Below are 16653 nucleotides of genomic sequence, written 5' to 3' on the forward strand. Positions count from 1 at the left end.
AAGCACATTGCCTTGCTAGCCATGCTTTGGCTTGCTTGCCCTTTTTCACACGCAAGCAGCCCCAAAGCATTTTAGGTGCTCATACACTCTTGCCTGGTATTGAAGCATGTTTGTTTACAGGTAGATCATGAAGCACTTAGTTTTGTGATTCAGCTGGAGTGACCTGGGCTTTGGAACGGAGGTGGAGGGTGAACTAATTACCTCTTTTCACTTCCGTTTATATCCTTTTGTTTAGAGCACAGTGGAGAGTGCAAAACGTTTCCTGGAGAAATTTAAGCCGGGAGAGTGGGTGATTCAGTATAACAGCCTTAACCTCAAGACACCTGTCCCTAGGTAAAAATAAACTTTTACAGATTTAAAATATAGAATCATTGGTTTTTAGCTGACAGATACCATGGATACATGTATGCTTCTTTTTGAAAGCACCATCAGTGGTTGGGGGAGAGGGGCATTACTGTCGTTGGGTGCCATGGAGCCAATTTCGACTCATAGTGACCCCATGCGACAGAGTAGGACTGCCTCATAGGGTTTTCTAGGCTGTCATCTTTATAGAAGTAGATCACAAGGTCTTTTCTCCCACGGAGCTGCTGGGTGGATTCGAACTGCCAGCCTTTTGGTTAGCAGCCAAACGCTTAACAATTGCACCACCAGGGTGTTTTTAGGGTGGGGCTAATTAAATTCAGTGAATGAAGATTGATGTAAATTTTCTGCATTTCTTTTAAGTGACATTGATATATCACGAGCTTACAAACCAAAGCCCATTGGTAACCTGGCTCGAGAAATTGGTCTGCTCTCTGAAGAGGTGGAATTGTATGGTGAAACCAAGGCCAAGGTTCTGCTTTCAGCGCTAGAACGCCTCAGGCATCAGCCTGATGGAAAATATGTGGTGGTGACGGGGTATGGTTTTCATTCATTTTGTTGATTGAATCCCCATACTGTTAAAGTCATGGATGTTATTGCCAGAGGTTGTGCTTAGACACTTAGCACATGTATGTGAAAGGTTCCTTTAATTTGGTTTTGACATTTTCACATGTATTATCTCACTGGACCCTCACAACAGCCCTGTGAGATAGGTAAGAGTAGATTATAATTTTTGAAAGACAAGAAGGGTTGAGTCTTAAAATCTGGTCTTCAGATGGAATTGACTTTTTTTAACCCAAAATTCATTAATTCACTAGATCTATGGAGCAGTCATTTTTATTGCTGGGCTAATTTTTAAGGTTATAAATTGATAAATTAAAGTTACAGCAGTGTATCTCTATAAGGTAAAATGTATTTACTTCTTACAGTGAGAAGACCTGAAATACAGCAGCTTTTTCATTTAAAATTTTGGGAAAATACAGCTAAGAGTCTTGGACAAGATCCCTTTCAGGCCTTTTGTCTTCCTTTTTATTTGGCTTAAGAGTCATTCTGTAGGATTTGCTAAGTCTGTCTTAGTGATTCAGATAAACTTAATTCTATAAATAAACCTTTATCTCTTTGCTTTCATCTTGAAGAATAACTCCAACACCCCTGGGAGAAGGGAAAAGCACGACGACAATTGGGCTGGTACAAGCCCTTGGTGCCTACCTTCATCAGAATGTATTTGCGTGTGTACGACAGCCTTCTCAGGGCCCGACCTTTGGAATAAAAGGTATTAGTGGGCTAGACCTGGGGTGATCGGTTCTTTCTGGTCCACTCAACCCACGAATGCTTATAGGTCTTCACCTCATTTAGACACCAGGAATGTCCTCCTCACCCATCCCTATTGTGTTGCTTTTGGGGAAGGCTTTCATCAAATCATCCCAATCCTGCTGTTGCTATTAGACATTGCACAGGAATTCCCTGGGATGGGTAATGTGTAGCTGGGGGTGCTTTTAGATGACTCTAATAGTCAACTGTCAACACTAACAATAAAGGTAATCATAGCCACTGATCATCATGCTGATTTTGTGGAGACAAATACAAATCTCACACATATTTCACCCTTTTGGGGATAAGAAAAGCCTTCCCTTAATGAGTGTATGCTTTGCGCCAGGTTTTGTGCTAAGTAGTTTGTGCACATTATTTTATCCTCCAATATGAGATAGCCAGTATTATCATTATTTTACAATAGTGGCAGCTGAGACTTCAGAGGTAACTTGGTCAGAGACTGTTATTGAGTATCAGAATGGGGCACCCACATCTTTACTTCAGAGCGTATAATTTTAACTTTTTCAAATTCTAAAACAATACCATCAATACAGTGTTCCATCTTCTGATTATATAAAAGCACGTCAGTAATGATACTTGATCTTCAGCTTCTGAAACCTGCAATACTGCAAACATACTCTTAATTATTTTTATTAATTACTAGAGGGCTCTTGCAGAGTTGTCCTTCTCATTTGCACAGTGTCAGGGCAGTCACATTCTGCTTATTCTAGCAATTATTACTAATGTTCACACAGGGTACACCTTTGCCATTCTTTGGCCTATCATTTTGTTAAATTTTACACATATGTTGACTCGGCTCAGCTTTTTAGCTTTGTCTTAATAATCTCCTCTCAACTTCAGAATTAGTCTTATCCCTTGTTCTGCTTTTTGAACCCAATGTACTCCTTTTCCTCTTGTTATGAATTACCCCATTGCAAGGTCTATGCCTCACAAAAGCCACAAAATGTATACTCCAAATTGACCTTAATCTCACTGATAACCTGGTAACCTGGGCTTTTTTTTTTTTTTTTTTTGTGCTCTAAGTAAAAGCTTACAAATCAAGTCAGCCTCTCATACAAAACCTTATATACACCTTGCTCTGCCCCTAATGAGACAGCACACTCCTCTCCACCCTGTATTTCCATGTCCATTTATCCAACTCCTGTCCTCCTCTGCCATCTCATCTCCCCTCCAGACAGTAGCTGTAACCTGGGCATTTTTGACTGGCCTTTGAGTAATAATGGGCCAGCAGTAATCTAGCATTTAAGCTGTTTTCTAACATGTCTCCTATTTGGAAGGAATTACAGTCTCCCTGTTTGTGTTATTGTTTTAGTGTTTGTGTTAGGTCTGTGTTTTAAATATGCCTTTTTTAAAATGCCAGAGTGGCATTCATAAGAGTAGGAAATGGAACAGGTTTGCTTTTATGTAACTGTAGTCTGAGCCTTTTAACAAGTGTTAGGAATCACGGGTGGAACCTGATTCTAAAGGCAGTGAGTATGTATGTTTTCATTTTTTTGTCATTTAAGGCTCAAATTTCAATTGAGAGACTGTGCAGCCTGAACAAGTGTTTTAGCTAGAAAACAGGTAATCAAATCTGTCTAAATGTAAATAAATCTGTCTAAAAAGTAAATAAATAATAGGGTTAGTAGTTTAAAAACAAAACAGAAAAACTGATGATCTGCGTTTAATTGATTCCTGAGTCTCAGAGAAGCATCCTTAACACGAGTCCTCACCCTTGACCTGTCCTCTAGGTGGCGCTGCAGGAGGTGGCTACTCGCAGGTTATTCCCATGGAAGAGGTAAAGGATTCTGGGATTTGATTGAAACAGACCCTTTATTACAGTTTTTCCCTCCAGAGATGAACTTTTTTTCTAGAGCTCGTGGTGGACAAGAGACTTGTTTCTCAGCAGGAGGAACACTTAAAGAGAAAAATATCTTAAATTGTAGACTTATGAGTCAGCCTGGTTTCTTGACATGCCAAGGACTTCAAAGTCCGCCTCGTAGTGGGATTAATAGTTTTAAGCAAGTGATCAAATGAACCATGAGGTTGGGAAGAGCCAGCATCTGGGGAAGTTCGAGTAATAGCTACAGAAACAAAAACAGTGCGTGAAGATACAGAGCTCTTGCCGCTGCAGTGTATGCCTTTCACCTACTGCTTGAAGGGCAGGGAGTGTGTCCTCAGTGATACAGTGTTGCTGCTGACCCCGGTGGTGTGGAGTTTGTGGTTTCTGGACATGTCATTTAGGGAGAACCACAGGTTCTGAGTTCGGGAGGAGTTTGTTCTGAGGACAGTAATTTGTGTTTTCAAGAGCTATCTAAATCTGATGCTTGTCCACTCGCCGTGCTGCCTCCGGTGCTCCCCTGGCTTTAGCACAGGAATTGATCTGGTTGCCATAGAATGAAGGTCGAAAAGATGGAGAGAAGTTGAGAGACCAATGTGGTTTCTGTTCTTTTGTAGTTTAATCTCCACCTCACAGGGGACATCCATGCCATCACTGCAGCTAATAACCTCGTTGCTGCAGCCATCGATGCCCGGATGTTCCATGAACTGACACAGACAGACAAGGTAGGGTGCTGCTGCCCCACAAGCCCCATGAACACTTTTGAAAGGGTTGAAGCACCTGAATTAGTGTTAGTCCTCTGGGTGCTGATGATGTAGGTAGCAAGGCAGTGGGACTGCTCTCATTTCAAAGCCCTTTCCTCCTTTTCTTTAAGGCTCTCTTTAATCGTTTGGTACCATCAGTAAATGGAGTGAGAAAGTTCTCTGATATTCAAATTCGAAGGCTACGGGTAAGGTTTTTGCTTCTTTAATTTTGATATAGTATGAAATTTGGTAATTGACCAAGAGGAAAATATCCTCTTAGGTTAGCCTATTTTGGATCAAGTTACATTAATAACCAGTCTTAAGGTCATAATGAAAACCCTGGTGGCATAGTTGTTAAGAGCTATGGCTGCTAACCAAAAGGTTGGCAGTTTGAATCCTCTAGCTGATCCTTGGAAACCCTCTGGGACAGTTCTGCTCCGTCCTGTAGGGTCACTATGAGTCGGAATTGACTCAGCAGCAACAGGTTTGGTTTGGTTTTTGGTTTAATGGTGCAGTAGGAGCCCTGGTGACGCAGTGGTGAAGCACTCGGCTGCTAACCAAAAGGTTGGTGGTTCAAACCCATCAGCTGCTCCTCAGGAAAGATGTGGCAATCTGCTTCCATAAAGATTTATACGGGGCAGCTCTCCTGTGTCCTACAGGGTCGCTATGAGTCGGAACCAACTTGACAGCACACAACAAAATTTAATTCGAATCGGGCTTCTCAATTGTCTGATTGAAAAAAAAGCTCTGTACATTGCATTTCCTTTCAATATGTTTCAGTTTGGTGAATTAGGAATTCTCGTTCACTATACTTGTTTGTGGTGTTGGCGAAGAATATTGAATATACCATGGACTGCCAAAAGAACGAACAAATCTGTCTTAGAAGCAGTACAACCAGAATGCTCCTTAGAAGCAAGAATGGCAAGACTGCGTCTTACGTACTTTGGACACGTTGTCAGGAGGGATTAGTCCCTGGAGAAGGACGTGCTTGGCAGAGTACAGGGTCAGCGGAAAAGAGGAATACCCTCAACGAGGTGGACTGACATAATGGCTGCAACAATGAGCTCAGGCGTAACAACGATTTTAAGGATGGCGCAGGACCAGGCAGTGTTTCGTTCTATTGTGCATAGGGTCGCTATGAGTCGGAATCGACTTGATGGCACCTAACAACAACAATATACTTGTTTAGGGCTGAGCTTAGGAAAATGCCTCTGGTGCTCAGATGTTGGGATGAACATGTTAATAAAGCCTTTGTATGTGTCTAAGTAGGAAATGCCCCCTATGTTTAGCCAAAGGGGTCACAGTTTTCCCTTTGGAATTTAAGATGGTTTGTATTTCCCAGAAGAGATCCTATTTTGAGATATACTAGGCTTAATTTTTTTTTTAATGTATTATGCTTTTGCTTGTTTTGTCTTATTTTATGTATTAATTTTCCTACTTCTTCAGAGACTAGGCATTGAAAAGACCGACCCTACCACACTGACAGATGAAGAGATAAACAGATTTGCAAGACTGGATATTGATCCGGAAACCATAACTTGGCAGAGAGGTACCAGAGTGCCTAGTTTGACTTGATTGACTTCACACCCTGCACCCCCCCAGAGAGCTGTAAAAATGCAAGGTCCAAAGGCTTGTGTTTTGGTGTTTTCATGGTGAATGCATGACCAGGATGCTGACTTACTGCTTTTTCTGGCCACCTCCATTAATATCTCTCCTTATTAGCAGTCCTTAGATCTCTCTTTGTTGGAATGATTGAACATTTTGCTGCCTATTCAGTGCTGATTGAAACACTGGTTTCGAGGAAGCTCAAGCATCAAAGAAAAATACAATTTTACATGTTTCATTTTATGCAAAAAGTTTTGGTGTCATGAAGTAGGGAAATTATTCCCTTTATTTTCAAAACTCTTGTCTGGCATAAGTGATTGATTTTTGTTGTAACTCTCTGGCTTGCCTTGGCTTTTTTTTTTTTTTTTAACAAAGAGAAGTTTATTCTCTCACAGTCTGGTAGGCTAGAAGTCCAGATTCAGGGCGTCAGCTCCAGGGGAAAGCTTTCTGTCTCTGTCAGCTCTGGAGGCAGGTTGTTGTCATCAATCTTCCCCTGGTACAGGGACCCTGGGTCCAAAGGATGCACTCTGTTTCCTGTGCTGCTTTCTTGGTGACATGAGCTTCCCCACGTCACTGCTCACTTCTCAAGAGACTAGCTTAAGACGCTATCTAATCTTGTAGATCTCGTCAATGTAACTGCCACTAATCCATCTCATTAACATCACAGTGGCAAGATGTACAACACACAGGGAAATCACACCAGATGGCAAATGGTAGACAATCACACAGTACTGGGAATAGTGCCCTAGCCAAGTTGACAGATATTTTGGGGGGACACAACTCAATCCATGACAATATGTTTACTCATTTGGTCCCTGTATCCATGTGTAACCAGTCTCCCATGCTCCTGGTCCCCTCTCCTGCACATATGCCCTCTCACTCCACCTGAGCTCTGATGTCCTACTTTGGGCCTCTAAGGAATGACCTCTTCACTCTGCTCCAACTCCTATGCTTGAAGACACTCCTCTTATTCTGCTCCAGCAACCCAGTCGGTTACACTCCTGTCATCACCACTCTGGGCCGCCACAGCCCTCCCCACGCTGCGCAGGCTCTTCATTCTGCTCCATCCCGTGGCTCTTGGACTGAATACGTCTGATAACTTTTTGGTTTTGCCTCCCTCCCAGGGTGTCTATGAATTTGTGATGGAACAATGAGTGTATATGAATACTTTGTGAACTATACAGTGTTTAATGTCTAGGCCAAAGAATTTCCTTTCAGGTATCAAGCACCAAGCTGACTACCTTCAAATGGGAGCTTCAATTGCCTTATCATTTTTATCTCATTTTATTAAACCCTCCTGTTAGAAGTTAGCTAACTTTCAAGGTTTAAATACTTAGCAGCTTGGTGGGTGAGTTGCCTGATGTCACTGCCATATGTTGCTTTTCTGTATATCCAACTAAGCATGACTTAGAGTTTTATTTTTTACCAACAGTGCTTCCATCTATCCTATATCACTGCTGAGAAGGGAGTTTCACCCAGTTGTGCAGAATGCAGCTAGGGGCTAATTTATTGGCAGTTTTTGTGATTTTCATTGGCTGAATAACTGCTAGCAGCTAATGGCATTTTTAAGTTAGCACTCTTAATATCTGAAACCGTGGTGGCATAGAAGAGCTACGGCTAGTAACTAAAAGGTCGGCAGTTCAAATCCACCAGGTGCTCCTTGGAAACCCCATGGGGCAGTTCTACTCTGTTCTTTAGGGTTGCTGTGGGTCGGAATCAACTAGATGGCAACAGGTTTGGTTTATGGTTTCATTCGCTTTTCCTTTGCTTTATTTCTAATTTATGCTTTCTAAGAAAGTAGGGAGGGACAAAGAAAAAAATAAGACTGGTTATTTTATACAGAGAAATTAGATGCAAGGAACTCGACTATTTTTTGAAAAATAAGAGTAGCTTTCAACAACACATTACGTTCTTATCAAGTGTATATGTGTACGTGTGGGTATATATCCATCAGTGATAGCCAGTGATGTACAAGACATGGTTTTGGGTATTTAAATTGTTAAAGTCTTTTTGGGAAATAATCTGGCATGTTACCAAGTGCCTTAAAATTGCCCCCGACCCATTTCGAATATGAACTGGTTTCTTGTTGTTGTTTATTTTTCTTCATTTTGTATTTTGTTATTGTTTGGCATGTCATACAAAACAAAGCCGGGAATACAGTAAGATGTTAATGGTTGCCATAGCCTTAGGAGGCGGGATTAAGGTTGGATGGTTGATTGGTTGATCTTTGCCATGATTTTCAAGGCTGTACAACTGGATATGTATTCTATTATCAGAATAGAAGTTATTTCTTCTAAAGAAGAGCCCAGGTCTGTTACCCGACATGTTTTAAAAGGCATCAGTATTTGCCCTGAGTTGATGGCTCTTGTGTTTCTAAGGATGGGGTAAGGTCAGTGAGTCACCTCCTCCTGCAACAACGACATAAACCTAGGCCTTTTGAAAAGATGTAGCCTGCTGTTTTTCTTGTAATATGGAATGTGCTTTAAAATAGATTCCAGATTTCTGGCTAATTGTTTGAATTCTCTAAACAAAAAGAGACTATATTCCTTTGCTTTGAAAATAATTCCTGTATATTTATGGTACATGAATATAATTTGTTATGTTTACCCTATGTTCAACTTTGAAATCAAGTGTTAAGACAGTTCTTAAATTAACTTGTTACTTTAAAGTTCTGCTGGTTCCTTTAACTTTATAGTCCCTTTATTAAAATTTGTTGTGTTTCTTCCCTTTTTTTCTGTAGTGTTGGATACCAATGATAGATTCCTGAGGAAGATCACAATTGGACAGGCTCCAACGGAGAAAGGGTACACGCGGACGGTAACTATTTGTTTCTTCCCAAGTAAATTCGTTCTCATGAACCAGATTTTTGCCGCTTCTATCTTCCTCCATCCCCTTCCGTACGACTGATACTGCCAGGTGTTGTTCTGCCTTCTCTTTTTTAAAATGGAAGTGAGTGGGTGTGCAGTATTGAGCATTCCTGACAGCCTTTGCAATACATCCCATGTGTCACCTCTGTTTTTCTCCAGCATTTTTTCCTGGAGGTGGAGAGCTCCAAGTGAATATCCTTCCACATAAATGGATTAAAATTGCTTTGTTTTTGGTGGCCGTTTTGTAGTATGTCTCTTCAGTGTAGGAGCGTCCACCTTCTTTCCTTGTACATTAGGGCAGCCACAGCCACGTGATAACAAGCGACCTTCACAGGGATAAATGATAGCTTGTTGGTCCTACTACATTTATTTTTTTTAAATTGGCTACTCAAGGTCTTGGGATAATTAATTAAAAACATTTTTTTTTTATTGTACTTTAGATGAAGGTTTACAGGGCACATTAGTTTCTCATTAAACAGTTAATACACATATTGTTCTGTGACATTGTTTGCCAACCCCATGACATGTCAACATTCTTCCCTTCTCAACCTCAGGTTCCCCATTACCAGCTTTCCTGTCCCCTCCTGCCTTCTCGTCTTTGCCCCTAGGCTGGTGTGCACGTTTAGTGTCATTTTGTTTTATGGGCCTACCTCATCTTTGGCTGAAGGGTGAGCCTCAGGAGTGACTTCAGTGCTGAGTTAAAAGGGTATCCCGGAACTATACTCTCAGGGTTTCTCCTAATTTTACATTTTTGCTACCAGTTGCCATTGAATTGATTCCGAATCATGGTGACCCCATGTGTGTTAAAGGAGAACTGTGCTCCACAAGGTTTTCAGTGACTGATTTTTCAGAAGTAGATTGCCAGGCCTTTCTTCTGAGGTACCTCTGGGTAGACTTGAACCTCCAGCCTTTTGGTTAGCAGCCGAGCTCATTAACCATTTGCAGTACCCAGGGACTCCAAAATTTTTGCTACTGGAGGATTATTTAATTAAGTTCTTTGTTTTGTTTAGTATTCTGTTATTCTACCCTTTTAAGCTATTTGTTTAAACCTAGGATGCATAAAACGACTACTTGTGCAAGTCATCATTCTGGTTTAACATAGTTTTCTCTATTGTGTCTTTTCCTTGCCAATAGGCCCAGTTTGATATCTCTGTGGCCAGTGAAATCATGGCTGTCCTGGCTCTCACCACTTCTCTAGAAGACATGAGAGAGAGACTGGGCAAAATGGTGGTAGCTTCCAACAAGAAAGGGGAGCCCATCAGTGCTGAAGACCTGGTGAGTGTCAGGTGCTCCAGGCTTGGTGATACATCTGTGTCCATTGTCCTAGGGTCTCTTAGAGGCACTGATAACAAAAAGTATGCTGTACTTGAGATGTTGCAGTTAACTAATCAATAGGATTCTGCTATTTATAAGACAGTTACGGAATTTATAAAATAATTTGTCATGAGTAATAGGTGATACAGAGCACCGGTGGTACAGTGGTTTAGAGCTTGACTGCTAGCCAAAAGATCAGCAGTTTGAATTCACCAACTGCTCATTGGAAACCCTATGGAGCAGTTCTACTCTGTCCTTTAGGGTTGCTACAAAATGGAATTGACTCGACGGCAGTGGGCTTTTAATAGGTGATATGCTCCAGTAATAGCCTACAAGTTTCCAGTGGTCTGAGTAGCATCTTCATCCTGTGAGTATCTTCAAGAGAGAGGGTGTGTGACTTCAGTTTCTGGAGAACATCAAGAGTCCAAGTGAGGCCCTTGGTGGTTGAGCTTGGAGTCACACCCTGGCCCCTCCCCAGGACATTTGGATTGGGACATTTGAAGCAATTTCTTGTTAATTACCTGAAAGCCCCGCCGTTCATCCTGCTGGGCTGGTTCTCCACTTGAGGGTTATTTCTGAACTGTCTACATGTTAATCGGTTTGAATTGAGAGTTCTTATAGATTAATTTTTTAGAACCCTGTTTGTGTTGACACAAACCAAAATTGAGTCAGAGAACTTCACAACAACAACAAACCAGTTCATATTTGAAATGGGTCAAAGAGGGGGCAATTTTAAGGCACTTGGTAACATACCAAATTATTTCCCAAAAAGACTGTAATAATTTAAATGCAATTTAAATTGTTGGCCTGTGATTAATGTTATGTTAAATTTAAAAAGGGAGAAAAACTCATTCCCAGTGTTCACAGTTACTGAGTGAGAAAAAGAAGCTGTCTTAAACGCTTTTAAACCAGAAATGTTTTAAATACATTTAAACCAGAGATGTAGAAAGTCATTGGAATTGAATATAAGTGGGTACCATTGCTTTATTTTACTTTGCTACCCGTTTGTTCAGTTTTGATTGGATTGCTTAAAAGGGAGACCTGATATTTAAGACTTGGTCTTGAACTCCTGGGAAAAATTTTAGTTTCAGCTTTGAGAAACATCTGTTGAGTTTGGTTTATAGCCCCTTCTGCCCAGACACCAAAGGTACAAATAACTCAGTACTCTCGGAACTAGCATTTCCCTGCTTTAGACTGTTCTAAAATGGATTCCCCACATTAGTCAGCAGCAAAGCTTTATTGAGATGCCTGTTTCCAGGGTTACATGTTTCTCTAAAAATTCGCATGTGAATGTCATTTTCATTCTGTCAGTTCTCCTTAAATAAAATAACTGGTAATTTCATAAAAGGTCTGGAAAAAAAAAACGAAAACAAATGGACAGTCTAATTCAGGTGAAAGAAAGTCCTAATTGGTCCAAGATGGCTAAAAAGGGAAGACCTATAAATGTTGAATGTTGTTGTCAGAGGTTGTTTTTTGCTGGTGGGAGTTGACACGTCATGTGTCTGTTTTGTAGGGGGTGAGTGGTGCATTGACGGTGCTTATGAAGGATGCTATCAAGCCCAACCTCATGCAGACCCTGGAGGTGAGCAGCGTGGTCGTAAACACTTTTCTTGGGGAGTCAGAGACCTCCACCTGCCCATCTCTTTCTTACTTTCTTTCTCACAGTTCTGACTGGGACATTATTGAAATACAGGAAGAGGTAGGTTTGTATTTTTCCCCTGGGAAGTCTTTTTAGTTTGGGTTCCAACTAAATTCTGTACCTTTGACTGTGTGATCTTTTTTTTTTAATTGTGGTAAATATGTAACAAAACATTTGACATTTCATCAGTCTTCACATGTACAGTTTAGTGACATTAGTTATGTTCATCACGTTGTTCAGCCATCACCCTTGGCGACCCTATTTTGAAGCAGTATTGGGAGTTGCCCTTATGATGTCTTGATTTCCACAGGGCACTCCAGTGTTTGTTCATGCTGGACCGTTTGCCAACATTGCACATGGGAATTCCTCTATCATAGCAGACCGGATTGCACTCAAACTTGTTGGCCCTGAAGGGTTTGTAGGTGAGTAGTTTTGCAAAGTTGCTGAATAAACTGTTTTTCTCTCTCTTTCTTTTATTTTAATCAAACAACATCAGAGGAATTGGGATGGCATCTTTACTGTTGTTTTTCTCCTTACTTACAGTGACTGAAGCAGGATTCGGAGCCGACATTGGAATGGAAAAGTTTTTTAACATCAAATGCCGATATTCTGGTCTCCGCCCTCACGTTGTGGTGCTTGTTGCCACTGTCAGGGCTCTTAAAATGCACGGGGGCGGCCCCACGGTAAGGATCAAGGGTTGGAAGGGCCTGGTTATCAGGAATTTTCTGAAGGCTAAAGAGAAGTTGGATGGCTTGTGCTTGTGTCTTTAAGCTGCTCTCATTTTCATGATTCATAGGCTGCCAAGAGCAAGTGCTGGTCAGATGGCTTTCGTGATAGCTGCCTTGTCACTCATAGGCACTGTTAGCACTTGTTATTTTAAGAGGGCCAAAATTGGCTTCGTGGCCTACCTTTCTGAGGAAAACATCTGATAATATTGAAACCCCTCCAAGGACATGTGCTTGACTATACCACAAAATTCCTTCATGTTCCTACTCTTCTTTTTAAGTGTGAGTTCCATTTTCCCTCTAAATAATGACACTGGCAGCCAGCCAACAGAGCCAGTTAGCCGAGACAGAGGTCAACCCCTTCTTGAGTAACGTGTATACATGACAAGACCACTAACTGCCTGGGGTGGGAGGGAGAAAGGCCAGGAGGGCAGGAGAAGGAGAACAGTAAGATGCTTAGGCCAGCCTCTGGGTAATAAGGAGAAAAAGAGGCTGGGACTAGCGTATCCTCACCTCAAACCTGAACTTTGTGTTTTCCTGAATTCCTACTGATTAGAAATTGCACCTTTTATCCTAGCATTTAACACCTTTCTTCTAGCATCTGCATGTGAAAACCTGGTGCTAGTTTTCAGAAATATTTGAAGAAGTATTTAAATGCCTGTCTTCAAGGAGCTTATATGGTAACTAGGGAAATGAGACCTCCCTCAGCCTATAGAATAAAATCTGTTCCTTAGTGTGGTAATCAGGATTTTTCCTGATAATATAGCAGTTCTCAAGCATTTGGTCTCAGGACCCCTTTATAGTCCCACAAATGATTGACGGCCTGAAAGAGCTTATTTATGTGGGTTATATCTATTGCTTTTTACTATATTAGAAATTAAAATGGAGTTAGATACTAACAGAAATAATATTTTTTAATGAAAAGTCACTATATTTCCCAACACAAAATTTAGGCTTGTATCTTTTTTCAAATCTCAGTATCTGACTTAATTGATGACAGCTGTGTTCTCATCTTTACCAATCTGTGGTGATATCACATGTCACGTAATTTTTGGAAAAGTCCATTGTACACTCCTGAGAGAATGAGAGTGAAAAGGTCAATAATATCTTAATATTATTGTGGAAATGGTTTTGACCTCATAGACTTCCCTGAAAGGTAAGGTCCCCAAGCCCCACTTAGAGAACCGTGGCTGTAATATACCCAACACACTTGTCTAGCCCTAGGTGTCCCTGAAAGACCAAAGGCGCCCTTGGCCCAGGACTCCCCTTTATGTTAGTGGTGCAGAATGGACTCCCTTCTTCTTTTCTGTTGTAACTGACCCTCACACCCTTCTTCACATCCCCTCACTCAGCCTCACACCATTGCACCTCCTTTCCTTCTTTCCTCGCAACGTCAAGGTCTGAAGGATAGTAATGCTGGGAACTTAATCTGGGCAGCCCTGAGAGGAGGGCTTTACACATACAAATCTGTCAAACCTGCTGTTCACCACTGATGCTCACTTTAATTCGTAGACAGGAAACTCCAGGTGATGCCCTGAGCATGGCGGCTCAGGTCCTCGCTTCCTGCCTCACCTCTCCCAGCACCCCTTCTGAGCATTGGAGCACCACAGTTGCCCTGAGGAATTAGAGGGGACCAGGCTGAACACCTCTTAATCACTGTCTGTTGCCCATAGCAACTTCTTCTCTCTGGGGCCCATGTATTCCCTGTCTTCAGACCCCCGTACTTGTCCATCACCTGTGACTGAGGCAAGGCTGAGTCACCACACAAATCAGGATATGGGGCAGACCAGCCACCTCAATAACAGTGAGCCCACTGCTTAAATGTTTTGACATCTTTAAAATACTCTGCGATAGAAAAAGAAAATACATTCTGTGGTGTTTTTCCCTCTTATTTGTATTGTTCTTGTAACACAATTTGGGTACACTAAGATTTGCGCTAAGACATGGGTTGGCTTTGTGGACTAGCTTGGTGAACCCATCACAGGCCTAGTCACAGACTCCACCTACAGACATTTTGGGGTGGCCTTTGCAAGTTGACAGCTGCCTTTTTCCTTGTAGTCACCTTTGGCTCCACCCCCACTGTGTCCTTTACTCACTGAGGTTATTGCCCCTGCCTAGAGCACATTCTTTCTCTCTGCCTTCATAGATCCATCCCTTCTCACCTCCTTTAAGAGGCTTTACACTAATCGAGGCCACAAAGGTCTCTCCTCTGCTCCCCTCAGTCATTTTGTTTTATGCTGCATGACTGGCCATGTCCCTGAAATTTTTGAGGGCATGCACCAGTCCTAGCCCACTGTATACTCCCCAAAGCATGTGGCTTATTGCCTTCACCATAAGGCAACCACCACTTTAAGGTAAAATCTCATTGTAAATAGATAATGTTTCTGACTTGATTTCCTTTCCTTTCAGGTCACGGCTGGACTGCCTCTGCCCAAGGCTTACGCAGAGGAGGTAACTGATCATTTATAATTACTTGTTCTAGAAAGCACTACACCCTAAATCAGCATTTCTCTACCTGGGCCATTTGGAAATGAGTGGGGACATCACTATGACCCAGTGTTACTTCTGGGAACCAGGAATGCTTTAAAAAAAAAAAAAACTCAAACCCACTGTCATTGAGTCAATTCTGATTCAGAGTGACCCTATAGGACAGGGTAGAACTGCCCCATAGGGTTTGCAGGGAACAGCTGGTAGATTTGAACTGCTGACCTTTTGGTTAGTAGCCATAGCTCTTAACCACTGCACCACCAGGGCTCCATAATAGTGGAAAAATACTTCAAAAACCAGAACCGCCCCACACATAATGTCATTTAAAAAAAAAAAAAAACCCACTGTCCTAGACCAGTGGTTGTCAGCAGGTGGTGGTTTTGGCCCCAGGGACCTTTAACAATGTCTGGAGACATTTTTGGTTGTCACAACTAGGGGTAATGGTGCCACTAGCATCTAGTGGGTAGAGACCAGACATGCTGCAAAACATCCTACAGCGCACAGGACAGGCCACACAACAAAGACTTATCTGGCTCCAGCTGTCAGTAATGCGCAGGCAAAGCAACCCTGCCCTGTCCTAATGGAAACTCTCCTTCCAGTGTCTTCCCTGCATTGTCTGGGCTGTTCCCAAATGCCATTCAGTCAGAAGCAAATAGGGACCTTTTTTGAAATGCCTTTTCCTCTACAGATTTAAATCCACATTAAAAGGCTGAGATAGAGTACGCATCCTGTTTTATTTTTCTAGGCCAAGATTCCATGAGCTGATTTGGCTTACAGCATCAAGCAGGAGCCCATAGAACAATTGCGAACACCTACCTTTTCATATTTATATCATTTACCATCAAAGAATCATCCCCAGAGTCATTTGAGGGGTTATATATGACCTCACCACCTCATCTGAGGGCCTGCCTCTCATATAGAAATTTGAGGTGTCTGTCTGGTTACCTCTATTTTTTATTTTTATATGAGAGGCAGGCCCTCAGATGAGGTGGTGAGGTCAGCTGCTGTCACCGTTAATTCAGTTTCTCTGCCATCTTTTTTCCCCCTGAGGCTTTTAAATTATCAAGCACTACTGGGTCACTGTTCAGGCCCTGAGTGAAGTATTTCAAAATGGGCTAGAAAAGAATTGTCAATGCCTCGAGTCTGCCTGTCTTCTGAGTTATGATTTGCCTTTTATGGTCATTTGTCTGACTCAAGCGTAGGAGGGGAATTCACAGTTCTGGCCCTCCTGCCACCCCACAGCTTTTCCTGTGTCTAATTAGAGCGACTGCCCCTCACTGGCCCAGCTGGTGTCTTCATTTAAGAAATTCTATTTACTTAAAACTGTTCCCAACTAGTCTTACATACAAATTGGTTGTCTTGTGACTGGAGGTAAAAAATTAGCAGTGTTCTTCAGAATATCAAACAAATCCTAGCCTCAGTTTTCAGTTATTAAAGGAAAAAAAAAAGCCCAAACTAAACACTGTTATTATTGGGTTTTGCTCATAACCCAGTATATGTCTTTTTATATAAGACTGCTATAGTTTTACTTTTTAAATATTTATTTTTAAGCTTATAATAGTAGCACATCCTTTAGAAAAAAATTTTAACATTGTAAGAATATATGTGATTTGAGTCCCCAAAATAGTTCGGTGAGTATTTTTTTAAATTTCATGAATATACACATATGTTCTTGTGTTTGGCAAAAATGGAATTAAGCTCTCCATAGTTTTGCAACTTTAATGCATCTTGGACACAATCCGTGTTAACACAGATCCATCTC

The 16653-nt window shown here is 41.6% G+C and overlaps 1 protein-coding gene across 3 annotated transcripts in view; it reads left to right on the forward strand.

Annotated features, from left to right (window-relative positions):
* The window catches only part of MTHFD1 (methylenetetrahydrofolate dehydrogenase, cyclohydrolase and formyltetrahydrofolate synthetase 1), a 61207-nt gene that overhangs the window by 32923 nt on the left and 11631 nt on the right, over positions 1 to 16653 (forward strand). For 2 of the 3 annotated variants that reach the window (XM_010588686.3, XM_010588685.3), the window contains exons 10-22: positions 236 to 333; positions 724 to 897; positions 1497 to 1633; positions 3423 to 3469; positions 4129 to 4236; positions 4386 to 4460; positions 5701 to 5803; positions 8600 to 8676; positions 9861 to 10001; positions 11554 to 11622; positions 11990 to 12101; positions 12223 to 12362; positions 14814 to 14855. In XM_010588686.3, the coding sequence (XP_010586988.3) occupies positions 236 to 333; positions 724 to 897; positions 1497 to 1633; positions 3423 to 3469; positions 4129 to 4236; positions 4386 to 4460; positions 5701 to 5803; positions 8600 to 8676; positions 9861 to 10001; positions 11554 to 11622; positions 11990 to 12101; positions 12223 to 12362; positions 14814 to 14855 (1323 nt within the window). Of the gene's footprint in view, positions 1 to 235; positions 334 to 723; positions 898 to 1496; positions 1634 to 3422; positions 3470 to 4128; positions 4237 to 4385; positions 4461 to 5700; positions 5804 to 8599; positions 8677 to 9860; positions 10002 to 11553; positions 11623 to 11989; positions 12102 to 12222; positions 12363 to 14813; positions 14856 to 16653 lie in introns of those variants that run through there. The other variant, XM_064292580.1, reaches the window with a different exon arrangement.

Source organism: Loxodonta africana, chromosome 10 (genome assembly GCF_030014295.1).
Source record: "Loxodonta africana isolate mLoxAfr1 chromosome 10, mLoxAfr1.hap2, whole genome shotgun sequence".
NCBI classification, from domain to species: domain Eukaryota; kingdom Metazoa; phylum Chordata; class Mammalia; order Proboscidea; family Elephantidae; genus Loxodonta; species Loxodonta africana.